The sequence below is a fragment of the Danio rerio genome, chromosome 16 (genome assembly GCF_049306965.1).
Source record: "Danio rerio strain Tuebingen ecotype United States chromosome 16, GRCz12tu, whole genome shotgun sequence".
NCBI lineage: Eukaryota > Metazoa > Chordata > Actinopteri > Cypriniformes > Danionidae > Danio > Danio rerio.
Genome location: NC_133191.1, coordinates 56,657,501 through 56,679,963, shown reverse-complemented (window position 1 = coordinate 56,679,963; position 22,463 = coordinate 56,657,501). Strand labels below are relative to the sequence as shown.

The following is a 22,463-nucleotide window of genomic DNA, read 5'->3' as shown; positions in this document are numbered from 1 at the left end:
GTGAAATATAATAAAAACAGGTTCAATGATCCAGTAGAGCAGTATTTCTCAACCACGCTCCTGGAGGAACACCAGCTCTGCACATTTTCCGTGTCTCCTTAACCTAACACACGCTACTCAGATCATCATTAGCAGAGACTGAAAGAGCTGTAATGGGTGTGAGACAAAGGAGGCATCCAAAACATGCAGTGTTGGTGATCCTCCAGGAACGTGGTTGAGAAACACTGCAGTAAAGCATTGACGTCAGTGACTGGATCTGGCAGCAGGTGTGTGTTTTAATCGTTATCGACACGAGCTGCCAGAAGCATTGCAGAGGAAAACACACACATTCCTTGAGCAGCGAAACGTGACGCTCTTGTCAAACAGGACTTTCGGCTGCCGGTAAGACACTTTACAGGAGTTTCCCTCAGATGACACAATCACTCACCAGAGCTTTCGGTAAGGAGCGCTTTCGTTTCACAAAGCGATGGCAGAGCATGACGGATAGGAAGACCATCAGCAGCGCAGCCAGCACACTGGGCCACATTAAGATATGGAGCAACGGATTAGGAGCTGAAAGACACAAAAAATATGATAATTATTATTTTTTGTTGCTAAATGAATGCTATTTAAATACTACCAATATTATTCTTATTGACATTGCTTTTTAATACACATTCCTGTTACCTCAATTTCATTCATCTTTCAAATATAAATTAATTTTTCTTTGGCTTAGTCACTTATTTATCAGGGGTCGCCACAGCGGAATGAACCAAAAACTTAGAGCATATGTTTTACAATGCAGATGCCCTTGCAGCTGCAACCCAGTATTGGGAAACACCCGTACACACTCACATTCAACCACACACACACTCTCATACACTACGGCCAATTTAGCTTACCCAATTCCCCTATAGCGGAAGTGTTTGGACTGTGGGGGAAACCGGAGCACCTGGAGGAAACCCACGCCAACATGGGGAGAACATGCAAACTCCACACAGAAATGCCAACTGGCCCAACCAGGACTCGAACCAGTGACCTTCTTGCTGTGAGGCCACAGTGCTAACCACTGAGCCACCGTGCTGCCTCCTAACACTGATATGTCTCACATTTGATTTTACCAACTTTAAGTACAATCTGCGATCATTATTTTTGCATATTTTATAAAAGGAATACATTTTATAAATAAAAAACTTTTCAGATTTAAAAGGGTGGTCCACTACGATATCATATTTTAAACTTTAGTTGATGTGTAATGTAGCTGTGTGAACATAAACAGCATCTCTGAATGTAAGACGCTCAAAGTTCATGGCAAAGGGAGACATTGGCTTTTACAGAGTTAGCTTAGCAAAGCCTACAGTGAACGAATTTGAGGACTACAAAAAAAACAAAAAAACATCCGGGCTAGTGAGATCAAGGGCTTCAGGTTACGTGCATTCACCATGCGCACACACCCTGCGCAGTGAAGGGACGTGGCCAGAGGCGCTTCAATATTAAAACAGTGAAAGCTAAAATGGCGTCCAAATGCTGCTACTTTCACAGAGCTTCTTCTGTTTCTGTATTAAGGCTTCTGAAGAAAATAACACAAAGACAGAAGTGCTTAGTTTTATTTTAATTATGTCCCCGAGAATTATATAAAATGATATAGCTCTAGCATTTGACAAAGGAGAACTTCTAGAATCTCTCTCAGCTCAGTGGTGGATTCGGTTAAAACTCCTCCAACCGACGAAGCTGTGGATTGTGAGCCACAACCTGTAAGTGTTTTTATTTGTTAAAATTGATCAACTACTTCATACCAAACTTTTTTTTAATCATTATTGGCAATGATGTTCGGTCAACACTGATACTGTTTTTTTTAATCGCCCAGCCCTAATAGTAAACCAAGCAAAGTAGCAATCACAGGTTTAGTGGAAAGTTCAGACTGAAAGCAAATGTATTCAGAAGTAATGAGTGTTTAAACTGTAGATTTACCTGAGACGGTGAGACAGAAGGTGGTGTTTTCACTGGGTCTGAACCAGCCGGGATGAGTGAGCGAATAAAACACTTCGCCACAATACTCCACATCTTTCCATAGCAGCTCGATCAACACTGAAGGAGACGTCCTGCTAAAATATTCCTGAGGAAACACACCAACAGTCACTCCACAAACAATTCACAACACAGATTCAGCCAGAAACATGACCTGAGATCTAGTGGCTGAGGATCGTTGATAAACTTGCAGTTCGCTAAAGAACTACAAATCCTCCAGTATATAAAACTACAAGTTCTGTTTCCTTTGCCTTGCTTTGCCGTTTTGATTCTCTCCTTGTTTGTTTACGTTGCTTGCTGCTTGTATGGACCATTTGCCTGTTTAATGACTATATACATCGATAATCTAGCAGCTGCAGATCTGTGATAAACAAGCAGTTTCGCTAAAGAACTACAAATCTGCCAGTGTATGAACTACAAGTTCCGTCATGCACCTCGCACACAGCGGTTCCCATTTCAGTTTGATTTTATGCGCACACACACAGCCAGAGGATAGTTATGGGGACTTTAAATACACAAGGCACACACACACATCTTTGCTGAGTCTTGTTTATCCGTCATTGTGAACATTACGACGCTTTTCCCTTGCCTTGCTTTGCCGTTTTAATCCTCGCCTTGTTTGTTTACATTGCTTGCTGCTTGTACGGACCATTTGCCTGTTTTTTGACCCTGTTGTCGTTGCCTGCCTGAACATCCTGTTAATAAACCTGCATTTAAATTTGCACCTTTGTTGTCAGCGTCTCCTTTCGTGACAAATCTACAAAAAAAAAAAAACTTTAAGTACAAGTTACTATCATTATTTTTGCACATTCATCATGCCATTCCTATTCAATCTTGCCTACTTTCAGGACTTAATCTGCGGTTCTGTATAATTGTTACGTCCCAGGACGTATTTGTTTCTGTTTCGTTTTTTCTTTTTCTTTCTTTCTCTGCTACACTCTAATAGGTGATGATGAACGTCACCTGCTGCCACTAATGAACCATTGGAGGACGAGTAAAGTCGTGGGCATTTAAGCAGCTTGTCTCCAATGGAACAGTGTGTTTTTGTGTGTGTATGGAGGCTCTTTTGTGAGACTTTAAAAATATTCTTTGTTTAATCCTTTAAGCATTATTTGTTGATTAGGAGCTTTAATTTGTTTAAGTTCTTTGGATGCTGTTGACTATCTGATACAGCCTTTGTCTCAACCTCTTTTTGATTGTAAGTTAATTTATGTTTTCAATTCTACTTTGTTAACCACTCTTAACTCTTTGTTAATCGAGGATTGGGTTAGTAGAGAGAGGAGAAAACTGTTACAAAAAGTAAAATTTCACCCCGTTTATGTCAGTAAGGGAGTGAGTATTTTTTATGTATTTTTCTATTCTTTTCTTTTATAGATTTAGTTCTTCCCTTTCTCTCAGTTAGAGCATTTTTGTTTGTTGTTTTGGCTTGAACCCCCTCTTGAAGTTTTTTTTGGAACCCTCCCTTAATCCTTCAAGAAATATTTTGTTAATCTTCATTCAGGTTGCATATTTCTTTTGTTTAGTCCTTTGAGAGGTTGCTCTTAGGACCTCAATGCTAACACACACACACAAAACTCCACTAACATTCTGTTGCGTACCCTTGTCCCCCTAGACAGATTATTCTCTTTATTCTCTATTTTCACCTGGGGATACTCATCCCGAGGTCCTCAGATTATGCAGAGTCACCGATTGGATCAAAGACCAGCAACGAGATGATCCCAAGGTTTCCATATCCGGGACCAGGCCGTATCCTGAGCTGCTGCTGCGCTGATGGTCATGGGGAGTGGAGAACATGAGTCTGATTCCAGCGACGCTCCAGGGACAGACGAGTCTTCGCTGAGGCCATCTTTCAGCCTCCACCACGGTGACTGAAGCTCTGCACAAGACTTTTGGCCAGCGGAGAAATTAAAATGGTCGTGCCCAACTAAGTCTGCTTCTCTCAAGGTTTTTTTCTTCACTCCTATCAGGTGAAGTTTTTTTTCCCTCTCCGCTGTCGCCACTGGTTCAGGATTGGTAGAGCTACGCATCAATGAATTTGCTCTTCAGTGTTTGAACTCTCAGTAATGATAAATCACACTGAACCGAGCTAAACTGAACTGAACTGAACTTAAACACTAAAACCTGAACCACACTGTTCCAGTTACTATGACCATTTATGTGAAGCTGCTTTGCCACAATCTACATACAAATAAAGCTGAATTGAATAGACAGAGTTGAAGGGAACGTAACAATAATGCTAAATATTTCTTTATTTATATTAGTTATAAATGCATGATTTCTTTCTCTCTCCCTTTCCTTCTTGGCCTTTTGTCACAGATGAAACCAGAGGTGAAGTAATATATTATTAGAAATGCTGTTGATCTCCTTTGCCTGTACTCCACTTGAGCACATCCATTCATTAGAGGATTGAAATTCTTTATTTTAGTTTTATTTTAGAGGCTCATTTTTGACCTGAAGGACAAACGGTGTATACAGAATTCCAGGACAACAGGAGAGATGATACTAACCTGTGATCCGGGATGTGTCAGACGAACAATGTATTTAACAGGGTATCGTTTCACATCCCTGTAGTCCGCCCAATACTTTATGCTCTCAATGGAGCGATTCCACGGAACCCTCGGCTTAGAAAGAGTCACATTCAGATGGGTTTGGTTTGAGGTTACGGTCAGCTGCGGTGCCGCTAATGTGGCTAAAAGAGAGAAACACAACAGATATAGCAAAATTCTGAGAAAATAATAAGCAGGTCATGACAATATTTACTTTGAAATGATACTTTGATTTGTGGTTGATCATTCTGTATTATAAACTCTGCATTTAACTAAAAACAGCAGTATAACCGTGTTTCTTGTCAAATTTATCAATTCCCATGCAATAGAAAATTCATGTTAAAAAAGTTGCTCTATTAATCAAATTGACACACACACACATGCACACACACGTCTTTGTGTTTTTATGACTAGTGTGTAGTGAACATAGGTCAAAATAACAAGTATAAAGAGATTTTCTCATACGCATTTGTACACAGCACCTTATAACCTGTATATTTATAACAAATCTGGTCATACAATTCAACATGCAGATTTTTTGACTGACTGCATCTGTTTAAAGATTATCGTATTTTTGTCATATTTATTTTGTTTTGTCACTTTATGTACACTGGAAGCTTCAGTAGCCAAAACAAATTCCTTGTGTTTGTGTGTGAAGCACACTCGCCAATAAAACTCTAACTATATTAGATTCTGATTCTAATAGGGATGCAACATTACAGTTAGCTCACGGTTCAATACATACCTCGGTTTTTAAGCACGGTTTTCGGTTCGATTCTCATGGCTTGACGGGTGTTTTTTTTATTCTATAGGCATATAAAATTTAAGTGAATTTTTTGTTCACCGTTTCTTCTTTTACTGGCATTATACTTGCCAGCAAAACCAAAATGTCCTCACACCGCAGATTTGAAAGACGCTGGCGCTTTCTCGCACTGTTGCATATTTTTTATGCACATATTTTTTTGCATGCACATTACTTGCTCCGACTGAGAAATTGACACCAAAAAAAAAAAAAAATGATATTCATAGTCAAAACCAGCATTTTAAACGGTTTGAAAACTGAATGCGTCAAAGTGACCCAAAACTGACACAGACCAAAATCTAACACAGAACCCCTGATCTAACCAACATTTATATGAAAAGTATTCGACTAAACTAATGGCATTTTAGTTAAGACTAAGCAAAACTACATAAAAATTTGCGTTAAGAATTAACAGTGCATCACTGGTCCTCACCCAAATGTTTTTTAACAACTTTGCAGGCACATTCCTCACTCCAACTGAGAAAGACAGAAAACTTGAAAAAGATATTCACCAGCATATTAGGCTCAATGCACTCAAAGTGACCCAAACCTGACACATAAAACTAAAATCCACCAGAAAACCACTGATCTACACAGCTAATAAGGATATGAATAAAGCTAAATGACATTTTAGTTGAGACTAAACGCCACGCCACTAGTCCTAACCAAAATATAAGTAAATATGTACTGGCTTTCCAAAACAAACTGTGTGTGCATATTTCAAACTCCTAAATGACATTTTAGTTAAAAGAATAAAGGCTCTATTTTAATGATCTAGGCTCAAATTCTTAAGTGCATGGTACAAAAGAATTAAGGGCATGTGTGAATCCACTTTTGCTGTTTTAAGGACGGAGAAATATGCTTTGCACTGTCGTGCAAGGTCTAACAGTGTTGTGCTTATTCTCTTAATGAGTTCTAGTTGTGTTTTGAGCATAATGTGCATTAAACCAATCAGAGTCTCATCTCCCATTCCCTTTAAGAGTCAGCTGCATTACACCATAGTGCCTTTGCTATTTACATGGTGCACTTTGTAAATGGAAAAACTGAACGCGTCATTAACAAGAAAACAGTTCAGCATCTGCAGTGCAAGGATAAAGAATGAGCCTCCTCCATTCTGCCTCTTTACTTTCTCTTTACTTTAACCCTTCACTTTACTCCTTTACTTTGGTGGATTAAGGAAACGGTGGAAACTCACTCCACTGAAGACATTCCTTAGCCTACATATTTAATTTTGTTTGTTAAGCGCAAAGATTTGTTTCAAAACTACTTCTAAATTCAGTTCTAATTTTAAGCAAACGAATAATAACAGAGAATATGGTGAGATTTATGGTGCCCCATATGGTGATGCAGACGTCTCCAAAACCTGACAGGCAGACAAATCTACACTTGTATTTAATAAACAAATATAAATATGCATATAATAAATAATATTGATATCAAAAACATCATAGAGATTGCCATAAATAAAGGCATGGAGGCAGGGGTTTTAATATTTACGTAGAAAATAATATGCGTTAATGACTATACACATTATATTTTGAATAATAATATAAGATACATAATATATAAAATATATATATATATATATATATATATATATATATATATATATATATATATATATAATATATATATATATATATATATATAATATATATATATATATATATATATATATATATATATATATATAACATATATAATATAAGAATCAGTTTGCATCAACGTAACCCATTGCTTTTAAGATGTTAAAAACGGTTGAAGTGAACAAAACTGAAAGTCTTGAGCCAAAAAGATTGCAATGGCTGCGCCTCTCATACATCAAGAATGAGGTCAATAGAAAGAGTGTAGAATATATCTTACTTTCTTTAAACGGAGAGAACCTCACTTCACCCAGACACTGTGCGCCTGCATAGACGATGGCTTTATATGTGATGGTGACTTCGGTCACCACTGCACTCATTACATCAGTCAGATCACACACTGGAGATGAGATGTTCTGGCACCACGGAACCAGCTGACGAGGACTGCCATACCTGAACAAGCACACAAACAAAAACAAGAGAAACACTTAATGCCATTATTCACAGCACAACTTGAGCTGCGTTCCCAAAACCATCAATGGAGAATTAATTGTGTGTGCTAACATATCTTAACAACTCAGTGCTTCCAGAATCCCTAATGACAGTGAATATTCACAATCAGTGTGGTCTTTTAATGACTGCAGAAAGCCTTATGACATTAACTTGAGATATTCAGCGCAGATTTTAGAATTTATCATGCATTAACGTTAAAAATCAGTTCTAATTTATGCTTTCTTTAGTTTGATGTTTTGAATTGTATATTCATTAATGAAATGTTTGTGCCATGAAAGTAGCCTTTGTTGCTGACATGGCATTAAATTAAAAATCATCATCATCATCATCATCATCATCATCACAAACAGTGTGGTTAGAATTGAGTTTCCTCATTGTAAGACCACCTGATACTGTACAAGACTGTGAACAGACTTTCAAAAACACAGCCATGAGCCGAAATAATGCATGCTCATTCGTAACGCCAACTGAGAAAGAGCTACCAAATAAAAAAAAAAATTCATTGTTAAACCAGCACTAAAGCAGTTTTAAATCTCAAAGCTGAAGCAAAACTGAAGCCATACCTGACATGATTTTTTCTTTGACTTTTCAATATCTGTTTTTTTCCAGATTTCATCTATTTTATAACAATAAACTGAGAGAATATACATACAAAAATATACTTGCATTTTCTTTAGCAGAATTTCTACGCTGTAAAACTACCTGATAGTGAAATTTCACATTCTATTCAATTCATGTTTATTTCTATAACGCTTTTACAATGTAGGTTGTCAAAGTAGCTTAACATAGATGATTATAGTAAATTAAAACTGTCAGTCCAGATTTCAGAGATGAACTTTAGTTTAGTTCATTTCAGTGTGGTTTCATTTTCCCTGCGGAAAGCTTAAACACTGAAGAGCAAATCCATCAATGAGCACCTTCACAAGTCCCAAACCAAGCAAGCCAGTGGAGAAACAAACCAATTGACAAAAGTGAAGGAAAAAAAACTCGAGAAACCAGGCTCTGTTGGGCACAATCATTTCTCCTCTGGCCAAACTTCCTGTGCAAAGCTGCAGTCCAAGTGCTAGAGAACGCTGGACGTCCAAAACATCACTGGACAATACTCAAAACATTCAAAACAAAATATTCAGGAGAACTAACTTAAATCTAAATATTTTTTTACCATCAAGTGGTTTTAAACCTTAAAGTTTCTGTCAACACTTAATAAATAATATATTAATATTAACACACTTAATATCATTTAAACCACACTGAACTAAACTGAACTCTGAAATCTGGACTTTACTAGAACTATGTTAAGCTGCTTTGACAATCTACATTGAGAAAAGTGCTATAAAAATAAACATGAACAATTTCCTTTAGTCTGAGAGTGTGTTAATTTCATTGATGAAAAATTTGTCAATTTTCTTGATGAACAAGTTTCCACCGACGAAAACTAAATAAAAATTAACTGATGATGACTACAACTATAATACAGATATACTGACATTTTAATAATAAAGAGGAGATGAGAATGGGATTGGAAATTTTTCAAAAAAACAAATCAGAATTAATCTTGGTGTGTGATGCATGAGGCACAGACACAGTTAAAAAATGTGACTGATCCACAGTGGACACGGGATGCAATCACATCTCATAAGACTATAGAGGTTTAATTGACTAAAACCTTATGAAATTTAGTCTAAAGACTAAAATATGACATATATATGACATAATATGACATAAGACTAAAATATGACATATATATATGATTAAATCAAACTTTGCTGGCAAATTTAACACTGGTCTGGGACAAAGCATAACAGGAACTATAAATCTAAGTTTAAGTCAATGTTAAAATAATAACAATAATAATACAGTTAAATAAAATCAATCTCTTAATTTTGAATGTTAAACATATCTAAATTTAAGTTAACTTAATAAAAAAAAATGAGTTGAATTAGTCAACATTCAGTTCAATTGTTTATTTTTAACTGGAGTAAAATGATCTACTTTAATTGAATTGTTCAGTTGTACAGATGACATATGGACTAACATAGATCATGACCTTACATGCTAAACTAAAATAAACTGTGTTTTGTTAGGAGGCGTGCATGTGAAGTGCTGTTATGAGGATCATGTCACAAATCAAAAAACCTAATTAACCAGTCCTTTGATGCCATGGTCTTTATTAAAGCTACAATCTGACATTATTGACCTAAAATGTAGTAATAAGCAGATGCTTTCATGAAGTTTAAAAACAGCTCTAAACAATGTGGTTAATGTACCTGTGACAGTTCAGTCATGATGACTCCCTAGCTAGTGTCTTCAACGATGCGTCATGCTTATAATTCAGCAGCGTGTTATGGCATTGCTTTGAAAACACACCTGTCTAGTAACTGAATCAGCTCTCATTTTAATTAGTCACGTTAGTGCGTGTATAGAGACATTACTCCAATTTGAGCAGACCAACCAGACTGTAACTATAGTAAACAAGTGCACTGGTAAAACATGAAGACACACCCTGTATCCTGTGTGTCATATAATGTGCATTATTATATTACAGTTATATGATATTACAGGTTTATAATTATCTTTGGAGCAACCCTTAAAGTCATAACTTCAGCATTCCAGCACGCTATCTCAATCCAATTACCTTAACTGCAAGATTCATTCATTCATTCATTCGTTTTCTTTTCGGCTTAGTCCCTTTATTAATCTGGGGTCGCCACAGCGGAATGACTCGCCAACTTATCCAGCACGTTTTTACACAGCGGAGGCCCTTACAGCCGCAACCCATCTCCGGGAAACATCCACACACGTACACACACTACTGACAATTTAGCTTACTCAATTCACCCGTACTGCATGTCTTTGGACTGTGGGGGAAACCGGAGCACCCGGAGGAAACCCATGCGAACGCAGGGAGAACATGCAAATTTTACACTGAAATGCCAACTGACCCAGCCGATGCTCGAACCAGGGATCATCTTGCTGTTGGGCGACAGCACTACCTACTGCGCCATTGCGTCGCCTAACTGTAAGATTGTAATGCAAAATTCTAATTTCTCTGGATTTATATTTATGTATGTGGGGTAAAACACTATTTTGTATGTTCTGTAAACTACTGATGACAATACTTAAAAATAAAATCCAAAAAAGAAAAAAAGAAAAGAAAGAAAAAGTACATTTATTTGAGATTTGAATCACAAAAACAGTTTTAACTTTGGTGAACGACCCTGATTTTTCCATCACAGCACATAACTTGTTACTCTGACAACATTTTAATTTTAAATAAGTAAAAATGACAGAATAAAACAAATATAAACAGTCGTTCTTTCATTTTCCTTCAGCATAGTCTCTTATTTATCAGGGGTTGACACAGCAGTATGAACCACCAACTATTATGGCATACTGTATGTTTTATGCAGTGGCATTCGCAGCGGCCTTCCAGCTGCAACCCAGTACTGGGAGTAGCAAACACCCATACAGAGTAGCAAAAGATTAAAAGAAAATCGGCACTGCCACTTTAGCTCTCAAACAAATGTTCAAATTTTCACTTTGACCTACATGGTATTTATCAGGTTTTCTACCTGGTCTCCATACACGGACAGTTCAGTGGTGACTTCAGTGGTCACCAAACTTGTTCCTGGAGGGCCGGTGTCCTGAAGATTTTAGCTCCAACCCTGATCAAACACATCTGAACAAGCTAATCAAGGTCTTATTAGGTATACTTGAAACATCCAGGCAGGTGTGTTGAGGCTAGTTGGAGCTAAATCCTGCAGGGACACCGGCCCTCCAGGACCGAGATTGGTGACCCCTGGTTTAGTTCATCAATTCACCTTTAGCTACCTTTAGACATGTAGACATGGTCATGCTACACACTTTGGGCTCATTAGTACCAATTGATCATCGTGTCAACGCCACAGCCTACCTGAGTATTGTTGCTGACCATGTCCATCCCTTTATGAGCACAGTGTCTCCATCTTCTGATGGCTACTTCCAGCAGGATAACGCACCATGTCATAAAGTGTGAATCATCTCAGACTGGTTTCTTAAACATGACAATGAGTTCACTGTACTTAAATGGCCTCCACAGTCACCAGATCTAAATTCAATAGAGCACCTTTGGGATGTGGTAAACGGGAGATTGATATCGTGGATGTGCAGCTGACAAATCTGCAGCAACTGTGTGATGCTATCATGTCAATATGGAGCAAAATCTCTGAGGAATATTTCCAGTACCTTGCTGAATCTCTGCCATAAAGGATTAACGCAGTTCTGAAGACAAAAGGGGTCCAACCCGCTACTAGTAAGGTGTACCTAATAAAGTGGCCAGTGAGTGTATATAATATGTCAAGGAAACAGCATGGGAGGAAGTTGCTGTGGGCCTTGGTGCAGTTTTTATGGTGATAAAAATCTTCCGGCCAAAAGTATTCTGTGCATCCCTACCAAATGAGAAACAAAAGTCAGGAAAGAGCATGAAAAACACTCAAAAGGATAGCAGAGGAAGAAAAGGAGGTGAAGAGTTTGCCCTGATGTGCGTTTTTTTTCTCCACATTACAGTTGGAGGATTATCCGGAGCTTTTCTTTTCTCTCTCATCCCGTCATCCTGCTGTTGGCACCGCTGACCCTCCCAGCATGCACTTCTGCACCCTGCCTTCCCATCAGATTTACTTTTTCGCCATCAGTTTCTCAGCAAAGCGTAACTGTGACCGGTGCAGAACGTTCAGTGAAAGGCCAGAAATATTTTGCAGACGCAGCTCCTTCCTGCGCCGTTTCTAATTGCAGTTCACAGACTGAAGAGCAGATTCCCAGCCGGACGAGCAATACGTGTCCTTCAGCAAAGACACCAGTCACTGAGTTTAGTGTTGGATGCAGAAAACACAAGGACTGAGAGGAGATTTTGTCAGATGACTGCATTTTGGTTCCTTTCAACTGGTTCGGACCAAAGCCAGCAGTGTGGTGTGAAAAGGACCCAAAGACGGCAGAAAATACAACAATGTGTCATTTATTGCCCTTGGTCCAGACCCTAGACTGTAAAATATATGGATGTAGTATCCATGACGTCACCTATAGGTTTCTGAAGAGCGCAAAAGAAGCCACAAGTAGGCGTGGCTAAGCGTCAACATTTTGTTTGCGCGTCATCACACCCACGGCGGGATACCAAACAAGGGCAAACAGGCAGAGAGTGAGCGGAGCTACAGACACCTGCTAGCATTTAGCTTGGACCTGGTTCAGACACACTTTACTTTGGGAGAACGCTTAATACTTTATCACCTGTGACTCGTTTGTGTTCTGACCACTTGTGCTTTGCTGTATACTATATCAATAAAGTGTTTAATCTTTTAAAAACACTGCTGTAATACATTGAGCCACTAAGTATTGTTCTCATGACGTTTTTCAACAGGAGGAAAACACGAATTACTTCCAAACACTTCAGATACAGTCTGTGTTAGTTAATGTAAGACTATTGATGAAATCCAGCATAACACTGCATGACAACGCTTCAGATGACTGATCTACAGCCTACAGCTAATCAATCTGGCAGATTCTGGAGTGCATTACAGCTCTAAATATAAACGATAAATGATCTTAAATAAAACAAATACATGTATAGAGATGGTATATCAGTACATAACTTTACTCACATGGGAAACGGAGGCCACGTGAATGGTTTGTGAGCACAATTAAGTGCACACAGCATGCCATGCTATCTGATAATTGTAGGAAACAAGTCCAAAAGGCAGTTGACTGTAAAGCCACATAAAACAACACAGAAATACGATGAACATGCTGAGATCAGTGACTAATCTGCAGGATTCAGCTGAGGTGACGTGACGGCGACCAACGAGACCTAGCTGTCACTCAAGTGGCCACGCCCTTAATTATGCAAACTTAATATAACTTAATATAAAGGAAGCAGATGAGTTATAAAAAAATTCACCCCCTCTCAGTTGTCATGAAGGGTAATATTAGCTGTATTAACCAAAATCTTTTTTGTCGCAGGCTGTAAACACCTTTTTTTCTGCTGTAAAGTTTGCCATTCTAGTGGCTTAATTGAAATTTGCTCTGTTTTGGAGCCAGGAGCGGCCAGGACTAGCGGAATTTCGGATGAGTTGCAGTTTTAGTTACTTCCGTATTGGCTTCCCAAGGGAGAGTGGGAGGTTGGCGCTTGGTCCAGACCAAGCGAACTACAGATGTGAAAGCACTGTAATACATTAATTATTGTTCATATAAATGCCTGTGTGTTCAGATATGTACACACTCTAATGCATGACATTAATAATTCCTCTATGCAGAATTATATCTGGCCTGACTATTGCTGCCTAATAATTATAGTTGAATCTCAGTCAAATGGAATAAAAATAGTTATAATAGTTTAAACTTCATATAACTAAAATATATAATCAGTTGAGAGCTGATTAAGATGATTGATGACATTTATGACAGTCATATTTTTCAGTGTGCTGCTAGAGCAAAGTCTGTGCTGTAAATTAATGCTTGTGAAGCCAAAGAAAAGTGAAAGTGAAAAGAAAAGGGATTTCTCTTGGCTGGGTCACTCACGGGCTGTACTGGACACTGTAAAGAGCCGTTTGACCTGGAAGGTCAACAGGATCCCAATGGAGAACGCTGAAGAAATTCTGGGACTTGAAATAAGGCTTCGTCAGGTTACAGTTTTGGCACCAACAACCTGCAAACAACAGGAGACAAAAAAGTTATTACGTTACCTTATAATAGACAATCAGCAGAATCCACAAACTGGCATTAATAATACACATAATAAACACAGGCAATCACAAACACGCTAATACACAAACACCAGGGGCCTCATGTACGAAGACTTGCGTGGAAATCATACTATAACATTGCGTACGCACAAAGCTGTAAATGTGCGTACGCAGAAAAAAATTCAGATGTATGAAACACTGCGTACGCTGAATCTCACGCATATTCTTTTGTACATCCGAATGAACGTGAAACTGAGCGCAACATGCACGAGCACATAACCCCTCCCTGCCTCCTCCCCCGTATGAATATGCAAATGACTCTGCTTTGGCAAAACCCAACGAAAAAGCAAAGACAAAAGCAAGCAAGAAGAGAAACTTTGAACAGGATGTGAATTGGAGGTGCTGCTTTCGGAGGTAGACCGGAGAAAAGCGGTGTTATTTGTAAGTTTGTTCTCCGGAATTAACAACAACAGAACAAAAATGAATTGAGTGGGAGAGTTTAGCTGATGCAGTTAACACAGTTGGGTCTGAACATCGCACTGAGTGTATTAGAACAGAAATAGTGTGATTTATAACTGTAAAATGTTGCAGTATCCTTAACAGTCTCAGTGGCGCAGCTCGTAAAACGCATGTCAACATGTTTTGACAGGTTCGAGCATGAACTCGGTTTGAATCCAGCATGATGAACTCTCTCTTCTTTTTTTCCCCGCTACATATCAGATTTTGCCATCTATTTATCACGAGAAAGACAAGTAGGAATCATTAATAATTCTGTGCATCATATTTTATTTGCACATTTATTGAATGGAAATGTTTCTGATTCACGCATGCAAATTCATCTTCAGATAGTGTCTTTACAGCAATGTGTGTGCGGTAGATAGCTCAGATTACATTGGGAAAACAGGCGACTGCTGCAAATTGCGCTTTAATGTTGGGCTGGTCAACTGTATGGTATGGAAACCTTATATACCTGCTAGATGAACCCGTCTCATACAGCTGCCATTGCAAGGCTCAGACACTTTGTAGAGAGGAATTTAACACAACTGCCTCTAGGAGTCGCCAATGGAAATAAAACAGACTCGCACAAAAAATGTGCGTACGCCAGCCATAAAGCTGCCGTGAAAGTGCGCACATTCCCACGTTCAGTTCATTGTTAGTAAATCCAAACGGGAGCGATTCTGAGCGTGAAACCTGGCGTGTGTAAAGTTTTTGTGCATACGCAGTGTTGATACTTGAGGCCCCAGCATCCACAACACTAATACACACAATGAACATCAGCGTCCACAAACACAGTCTGAGCTCTTCTGTTCATTCATCTTCTAGTCTTTGTGTTAACGTGTTTGGCTCTTCACACAATGAATATGACATCACAAAACAAAGAAAGCACAACATTCAGAGCTTCATCCACTGAACCTGCTCGAGTTCTTCAGGCTGGTTGGACATGAATCAATAAATCACAGCATAATGCTTCAGTATAACCTTTAAAACCGCAGGCCTCTCATGAAACTCCTCTCAACAAACTTTTCTTTTCTGCTCCGAGTAATCGATGGACAGTTTCATGAGCATTAGAGAGCAGAATGATGATGATCACGTAGAGTTTTGCTCAGATCTCCATTGATTATAAGCCTGGAGGAATGATAATCTCCTCATGTTTTGAGAGGAAAACTGAACCGGTACACCAGCAGGACTTCTGTAGAAAAGTGTAGGCCATGTAAAAAGATGAAAGTGTGTCAAATTGACAGCAATGAAAAGACAAAGCACATTTGAACAGGGTTTTTTCAAAGACTGCAGAATACACAAGACGCGTCACTTGTATAGTTTTGAATGGGGAAAAGTGTATTGGTCAATATGGAGAATGAAGTCCCGCCTACTAGTACAGGAAACAATCATCGATTGGTATAGACTAGCTGTTTCTCAATTCCAAGAACGAGAACGGATTTGCGTTCTTGTGGAGACCGGTCTTGCTAGGTGTCCTCGGAAGAACGAACTCGGGAGACCGAGAGGGCAGAGAACGCGTCATTTGAGAAATGAGATGCTGCATTCTTCCTGATGGTCACATGACCTTCACGCGTTTTTATTTAATATTATTTAAACATTGCAGCATTCATACAGCGATTTACTGTTTTCCCCCTTTTCAAAATATACTCTGCACCATATAAATAAAACTGATTTTAATAAGAATTTCTGCAAACACCCTTATCGTGTTTACTCCTTTATTAAGATGTCCATGGTAATGTTTATATCCACCATTCATTTCATTTAGGTAAACTCCTTTTAGGGCCAGGCGATTTTTCAGATTTTTTCGATTAATTCGAATTTACGTTTTAAGACTATTTAATTTCGAATCAAATCGAGAAATCGTGATTTTTAAAAATATATATATTTAATACATTATAAATGGCACCAATGCGCTTTGGTTCACTCTATGAAGCAGGAAGCACACAAGAAGCGCCTCTCGGCGACGCACCGCGCAGCACCACAGATTTTAGAATGTCGCGTGTCGCGGCGCTTCTGGTGTACGACCTGCTTGACAGTCACGTCTGTTTGGATTGTCAAGACATTCCCTCATCAGGTCGATAAACTCGATCTCAACATGTATGAAGGACGTAAAAGCCTGCCATGTGAAAAACCGCGTCGATCTTTTTGTTTGAACACGAGCAGAGGTGAGGGCCTGCAGCAGTGAAAATGAAAGTACCCGCCCCCATGACGTCATTTAGCGGACCTAGTTGAAAACCAGACAGATCAGGCAGCATAATACAGAGAGTGGAGCAAAGCGCATCAGATGATCGGTATTTAAAAGGGGGAAAAAAGAAAAATAGATTAAATATATTATTTTATATTAGATGCACATCTGGTACTTGTATTATCCTGCTATACGTCCACAACTTCACACATTGGGTTAAATTAGGCTTTACAGTTTCCATGTTCAGTCCTTTTCTTCCACTGTATCTTTTTAAGAAAAAGGCAGCAGCAACACAACCTGTCATTCAATCAGAAGACAAAGTCAAAGCCGAGCTGACAGACAATCTTTCCTAGGCTCAGCAAAACTTGCAAAAAATACCTCTGTACTCCTGCAACTGCAATATTTACACAAATATTTCTTATTCAAATCTTCAGCAACGCTATTTAACTCGTGAATTTGTTTTACATTTATTTACACCTTGACCGATTTTTGTATGGCATGGCCATTAAAAATACAATGTTCCTTAACCAGATGGTTTTTAAAAGTTACTTTTAAAGAAAATTTTACTTCAGTCATGTTGTTGTAATGTTTTGAGAAGACTAGTAACACACACACAAAAAAATTATCGAAATCGTGAATTGGTCAAACTTTATTAAAAACCTAGATTTTTTTTTTTTTGCCAAATCGCCCAGCCCTAACTCCTTTGGTAAATAAGTTACATCTCTGAACTTTGATAATAAATCTAAATAAAACGCAGTGCTTCCCACCACCCTTCGCAATGACTTCTGGGACTTGAATTCGGTGCTCAAGTCTGCATCGGTGCGTCCTCAATATCAAGAACACATCCGGGAAGTTTCACGTGTCCTTTGTTCTTGCGGTCTTGAGTATTTGAACTGAACTTTGGCAGCTGATGATGACGTTACACGAGAACACGAGGACGCAAGACCGCTGAAGAACGCATATTGAGAAACAGCCCCTGACATTTCTCCAGGAGGAAAGTTCGGATCAGATGTGTGCCTTTACCATAGTTTCTGTGGTCAACAAACATACTGGAATCTCAGCGAATGCCTGCTTCACAGACAAGAGATATATCCACAAAGCTTGAAATGTCTAGTTTTAAAGGGCCATGAAGCCCCTCTTTCGGTTCAAGTCCACCTCAGAATGTTTTCCAAAAATGCTCCATGATGGGCGTGGAGCTCTGTGAGCAGAGGCAGGAGTGGGCGTGGCCAGCAGTGCAGAGGGAAATTAGGGGAGTGAACAACTGTTGCCAGTTGGCTCACAAAATGACACAAACGATGAGGAGACGCATAGTTTACGAACTTAAAATGCAAAGAAATAAGCAGTAATTTAATCCCCTGCTACATTTGTTATTCGTAATTTTATATACACACAACCACAATTAGTTATACCATCATAAAGATAATCGTGTTCATATAAACACTATAAATGAGGAGGACTTCTCTCCTCCTGGATCCTGGGTCTGAATACAGACACAGTGAATAGCGGTGCAGCAGGTCTCCTGCCCTGTCTATTTCAACCATTAGCCCTGCCGGTAATCTGGATGATTTTAAACAGAGGTGAACACAGCAGCATGGATATAGGTGATGTGTCTGAATAGTAACGAACTCAACTGATAAAAGACAAAGCACGCCATTCTCTAATTCTCGTACAGCTCTCCGGACAAAAATGCTTGCAGCAAACCAACAGCTTTGCTGTATTGGCCCTGACAGAATCGCAGGAAAACACATGCAACACATGCAACAAACCCCGTGGATCATGGAAACAAACACACACGACCCGTGCAGTGCAGACGCGGTCACACTCAGTCATTGGGTCACAGCTTGGCAGGTCTGCCCAGCCTTTGGAAAGCACCTGCTCTCATGAATAATTAAAAAAGCAGCATCTTCTCATAGGATAAGAAAACTCCGCTATGAATAATAATGAGCAACATGTAACATCACTCCACTAGCAAATTCACGCTATGTCACTGATTTTGATCCTGCCACAATAAAGATTTGACAAAAGCTCAGAATTATCCAGTTTTCCCCACAATTAAAGCAGACAGGTGCTAATGTTGCCTTAACTGATGCTCAACACACAAATCTGTTAACATCTCAAAAAAGTACAACAGTTTTTTTGGTTTTGTGATCTGTATGAGGTACAGTCCGTCCAGTCAAACGCACATCACATGACAGCAGCAACTACACAAACGCCCACAAACTTGTAAAGAGAGTCGCTGTCATTTCTGGAGGAGATCCGCCATCAAGACAAAGTTGTGATTTACTTCAGAACACCAGCGCGGTCAAACGATCATTATTCTGAGGATGATACTGTGTAGAATGGCCATAAATGAGATTGGTGTCCTGATCTTGTTCCTTTCGAGTGTGGCAACCTGAAAACACTGCAATTTTGATTCGGACATTTAGAAACTAAACTTTTTAGTAGGGCCAGATGGAATCTGTGGACGTTTTTTGCTATTTCTGTGGAGAGTTTTGGTAAAAAATCTGTGGATTTCTGCCGAATTATTTTAGGAGTATCATAACTAAAACCGTAATATGTGAAATAAAAAATATCGTTTAAACTTTTATTTAATGTTTAAAATGCAAATCCAATTAGATTCGCTTTATTTGGTAAATAAAGCAAGTCTCTCATATAATATCTCCACTAAAAGAAAGAAAATATTAATGTGCAAACTGCATTATAGATAAATCAGCATTTTCATATTAGTCAATAATATTACTGTAATTAATTGAAAACTCAATAAATATAGATATTACACACATTTACTCAAGTAAATAAACAGAATTAATGATGGGCTAAAAATCTGCAGAATTCTGTGCGTGCAGATTCGGTGTGGGCCTACTTATGAGACAGTGCTTGTTTAATTCTATTGGTGACTGAAAATATGTGATTGTGAGCTTGGCAAACAGTTTTGGAGAATTTGATATTTCCCCATTTAGACTGAATGCCCGAGCATACTGCCCGACAGGCGTTTCAAAGATGGCCGTCTGTTTTTAAAGAATTAGGTATGGTAACTTAGAGTATGTTTTTTTTTTAAAACTGGGAATATGTAAAATGTTTCATAATTAAATAGCTATTTATTTGGTGTACTGTTTTCAAACAGTGAGGCGACAGCATTCATATAATACTAGGTGTTAAATTTAGAAGTGTAGTGAGGGAAAATGTTTTTGTACACCAGACCAGTCATGTGGAATAAATTGCCAAAACCGATCAAGGAAATGAAAGACTTAAGGAGGTTCAGAAAAGCTATCAAAATATAGTTGTTTGATTCTGCAAGAAAAAGTTAAATTGAAGAGGATTAGACTAATTTAGATAAAAACAAGATCTGTGTTTTGTTTTTTATTTATTATTATTACTATTATAGTAATTTTATTTGTTTACTTTTTGTAATTGTATTTGTTGATTTTATTATTGCATTAATCTATCAATATATTGTCAATTGTGGTGTGAATGTTTACTGGACCAAATTTGTAAGACGTTGTGTTTGAATGTCTAAAAACAAATCAAGAAAGTAAAATAAAAAACAAAGATAAAAAAGATAGTTGTTTGATGGGGATGGCTAGTTTGCATGGTGGATGATGATGCTTTTACATGCTCTTGTCTTGTGAATAATTTTGTTCCTGTTTAAACATGTGGAGGTACTGTTTTTTTATGCATTAACTGTTCTTTGCAGCCATACTTGAACACAATGGTAACAAACACCAAGGGATTTATTGTGTTTTTATCTTCGACAGTTTAATTTCAAAATGTACGGGTAACTTTTATTTTTGTAAAGTTTGTTTAAAATCTGTCAAATGCAATTCAATGGTTTTGCTGATTAAATAAAGCTTGGCAGGTAGACTCTGATTTGATTGCAAAAATTGTCTACATTTTAAAATCGTACATAAAGTAGACAACATGTATAGAAAACAATAAAATATTGAGTTTCTTCAACAAATGCACAAACACAAAATATAAGAATAATAATTCACAGAACGAGTGCAGTATCAAATTAGGATGATTAACCTTATTATTTAAGCAAATAACAAAATTTCAGTGTTTAATAGAAAAATTACAATATTTTACTATCATTCTCTACATCTATATCCATCTCTACATCTGTCTATCCATCTACATCTGTCTGTTTGTCTATCTTTTTTTAACACATTTAGATTTTGTTTATTAAAAAGGAAAAATCTTGCCCTGACAACACAGTATGACATATGAACAATATTTTTGTTTTGTTTTTATTTCAAGTTACAACTGATTTTAAGGAGCAAATTTCTTTTGCAAATTAATACACCTTTCAAATCGTTACAAATACACAAAGAAAAAAGGTCAATGACACAAAAAGGATTAAAACTATCAAAATAAAAACGTGTGGTTCATTTTCTCGTAAAAAAAAGAAAGAAAAATAAATAACATCGCTTTACTCACCAACACAACAGAGCAAAAACATGGCAGTTCCCAGCGGACACATCTCCAGACATGTGAAAATATCTCCAATCCAGAAACTTAAATTAATTTAATCTCATAATTTCCTCAAGACGCTTCCCAGATATTTGACTTCCAGAAACAAGAGAAAAATCCCATTAGGCTGAACAGGACATTATTCATTCACTGTGATTAGTCTCCGCTGCCTTCCACATGACCTGCTGAAGGAAATCTCCACATCCTCAGGTGCGTGTGTGAACTTTGGATCCACGTCTTATCAGCAGCACGTTCCTGTTTTCTGCCTCCGCCCATTCAGAGGTGTATTAAAGAGCTTTCTCAACTCGAAATTCAGGTTTATGAGCTGAAAAACTGAAACTGGAAATGAAAAGCTTCTCAGAAAGGCGGGGGAGAAGAGAAACACACCTTCAGGTTGAGATGTGGGCGGTGACATGCTCAATGTTACCTGTAATGACACAAAAACACAGTAATGAGTAACGTTACAGCATGACATCAGGTGAAACAATCTGTGACTGACAAACCACAGTCTTATGTACACACAGACAAACTTTTTAAAAGGACAGCACATTTTTTTAAACCTTAACTCCACAAGGCCCTAACTCCAATTAATATCCATGTATTTTGTTTCATTTATACTTTCTGTACACCCCTGACCACTGTTTCTATTCCTCTGTTGTTTGAGCATTAAAGGTATAAATAAAAATTCAGTTTGAAACGGTTTACATGAGTACCAACAGATTGGTGTAACGGTTAAATCTAAACACAGTTAGGTATGCACAGTGTTTAATTTGTGAATCGTGAGGTCTCGGAGCAGATTAGGGTAACGGATCCGGTATGCTACCCAAGGATGTAGATGTGTCACGCTTGAAAATAGAAAGGGGTGGGGGGGTGTTGGGTGGGATGGTGAGATAGCGGCATGTTACAGACACAAGTCAAAAGCTGGGGCGGGGGTTGGTTGTCGCGGAGGAAAGTGAAAGAACAGTGGACAGGGAAGAGGTTTAGGAGGGGGATCTGTAAAATGACATGCCGGATCCGGCGTGTTCCAGCACGAATTAAGCCCTGGGTATGCAACACAGTTTTTGGGTCACGGTTTTTTTTTTTGGGGGGTACGGTACATGCTATCCTTTGAAAAAAAAAAACTGGCTACAGAACAATTCATAAGCAATA

General features: G+C 38.2%; 1 protein-coding gene across 10 annotated transcripts in view; it reads right to left on the bottom strand.

The window, feature by feature from the left end:
- ifnlr1 (interferon lambda receptor 1) overlaps positions 1 to 22,463 on the bottom strand; it is a 102,312-nt gene that overhangs the window by 7,208 nt on the left and 72,641 nt on the right. For 5 of the 10 annotated variants that reach the window (XM_073924495.1, XM_068213856.2, XM_073924494.1 and 2 more), the window contains 6 exons: positions 21,282 to 21,741; positions 13,998 to 14,124; positions 7,219 to 7,391; positions 4,515 to 4,696; positions 1,951 to 2,095; positions 428 to 552 (listed from right to left, as the gene is read on the bottom strand). In XM_073924495.1, coding sequence (XP_073780596.1) covers positions 428 to 552; positions 1,951 to 2,095; positions 4,515 to 4,696; positions 7,219 to 7,391; positions 13,998 to 14,124; positions 21,282 to 21,324 — 795 coding nt within the window. In that variant the 5' untranslated portion in view covers positions 21,325 to 21,741. 10 annotated transcript variants of the gene reach the window in all.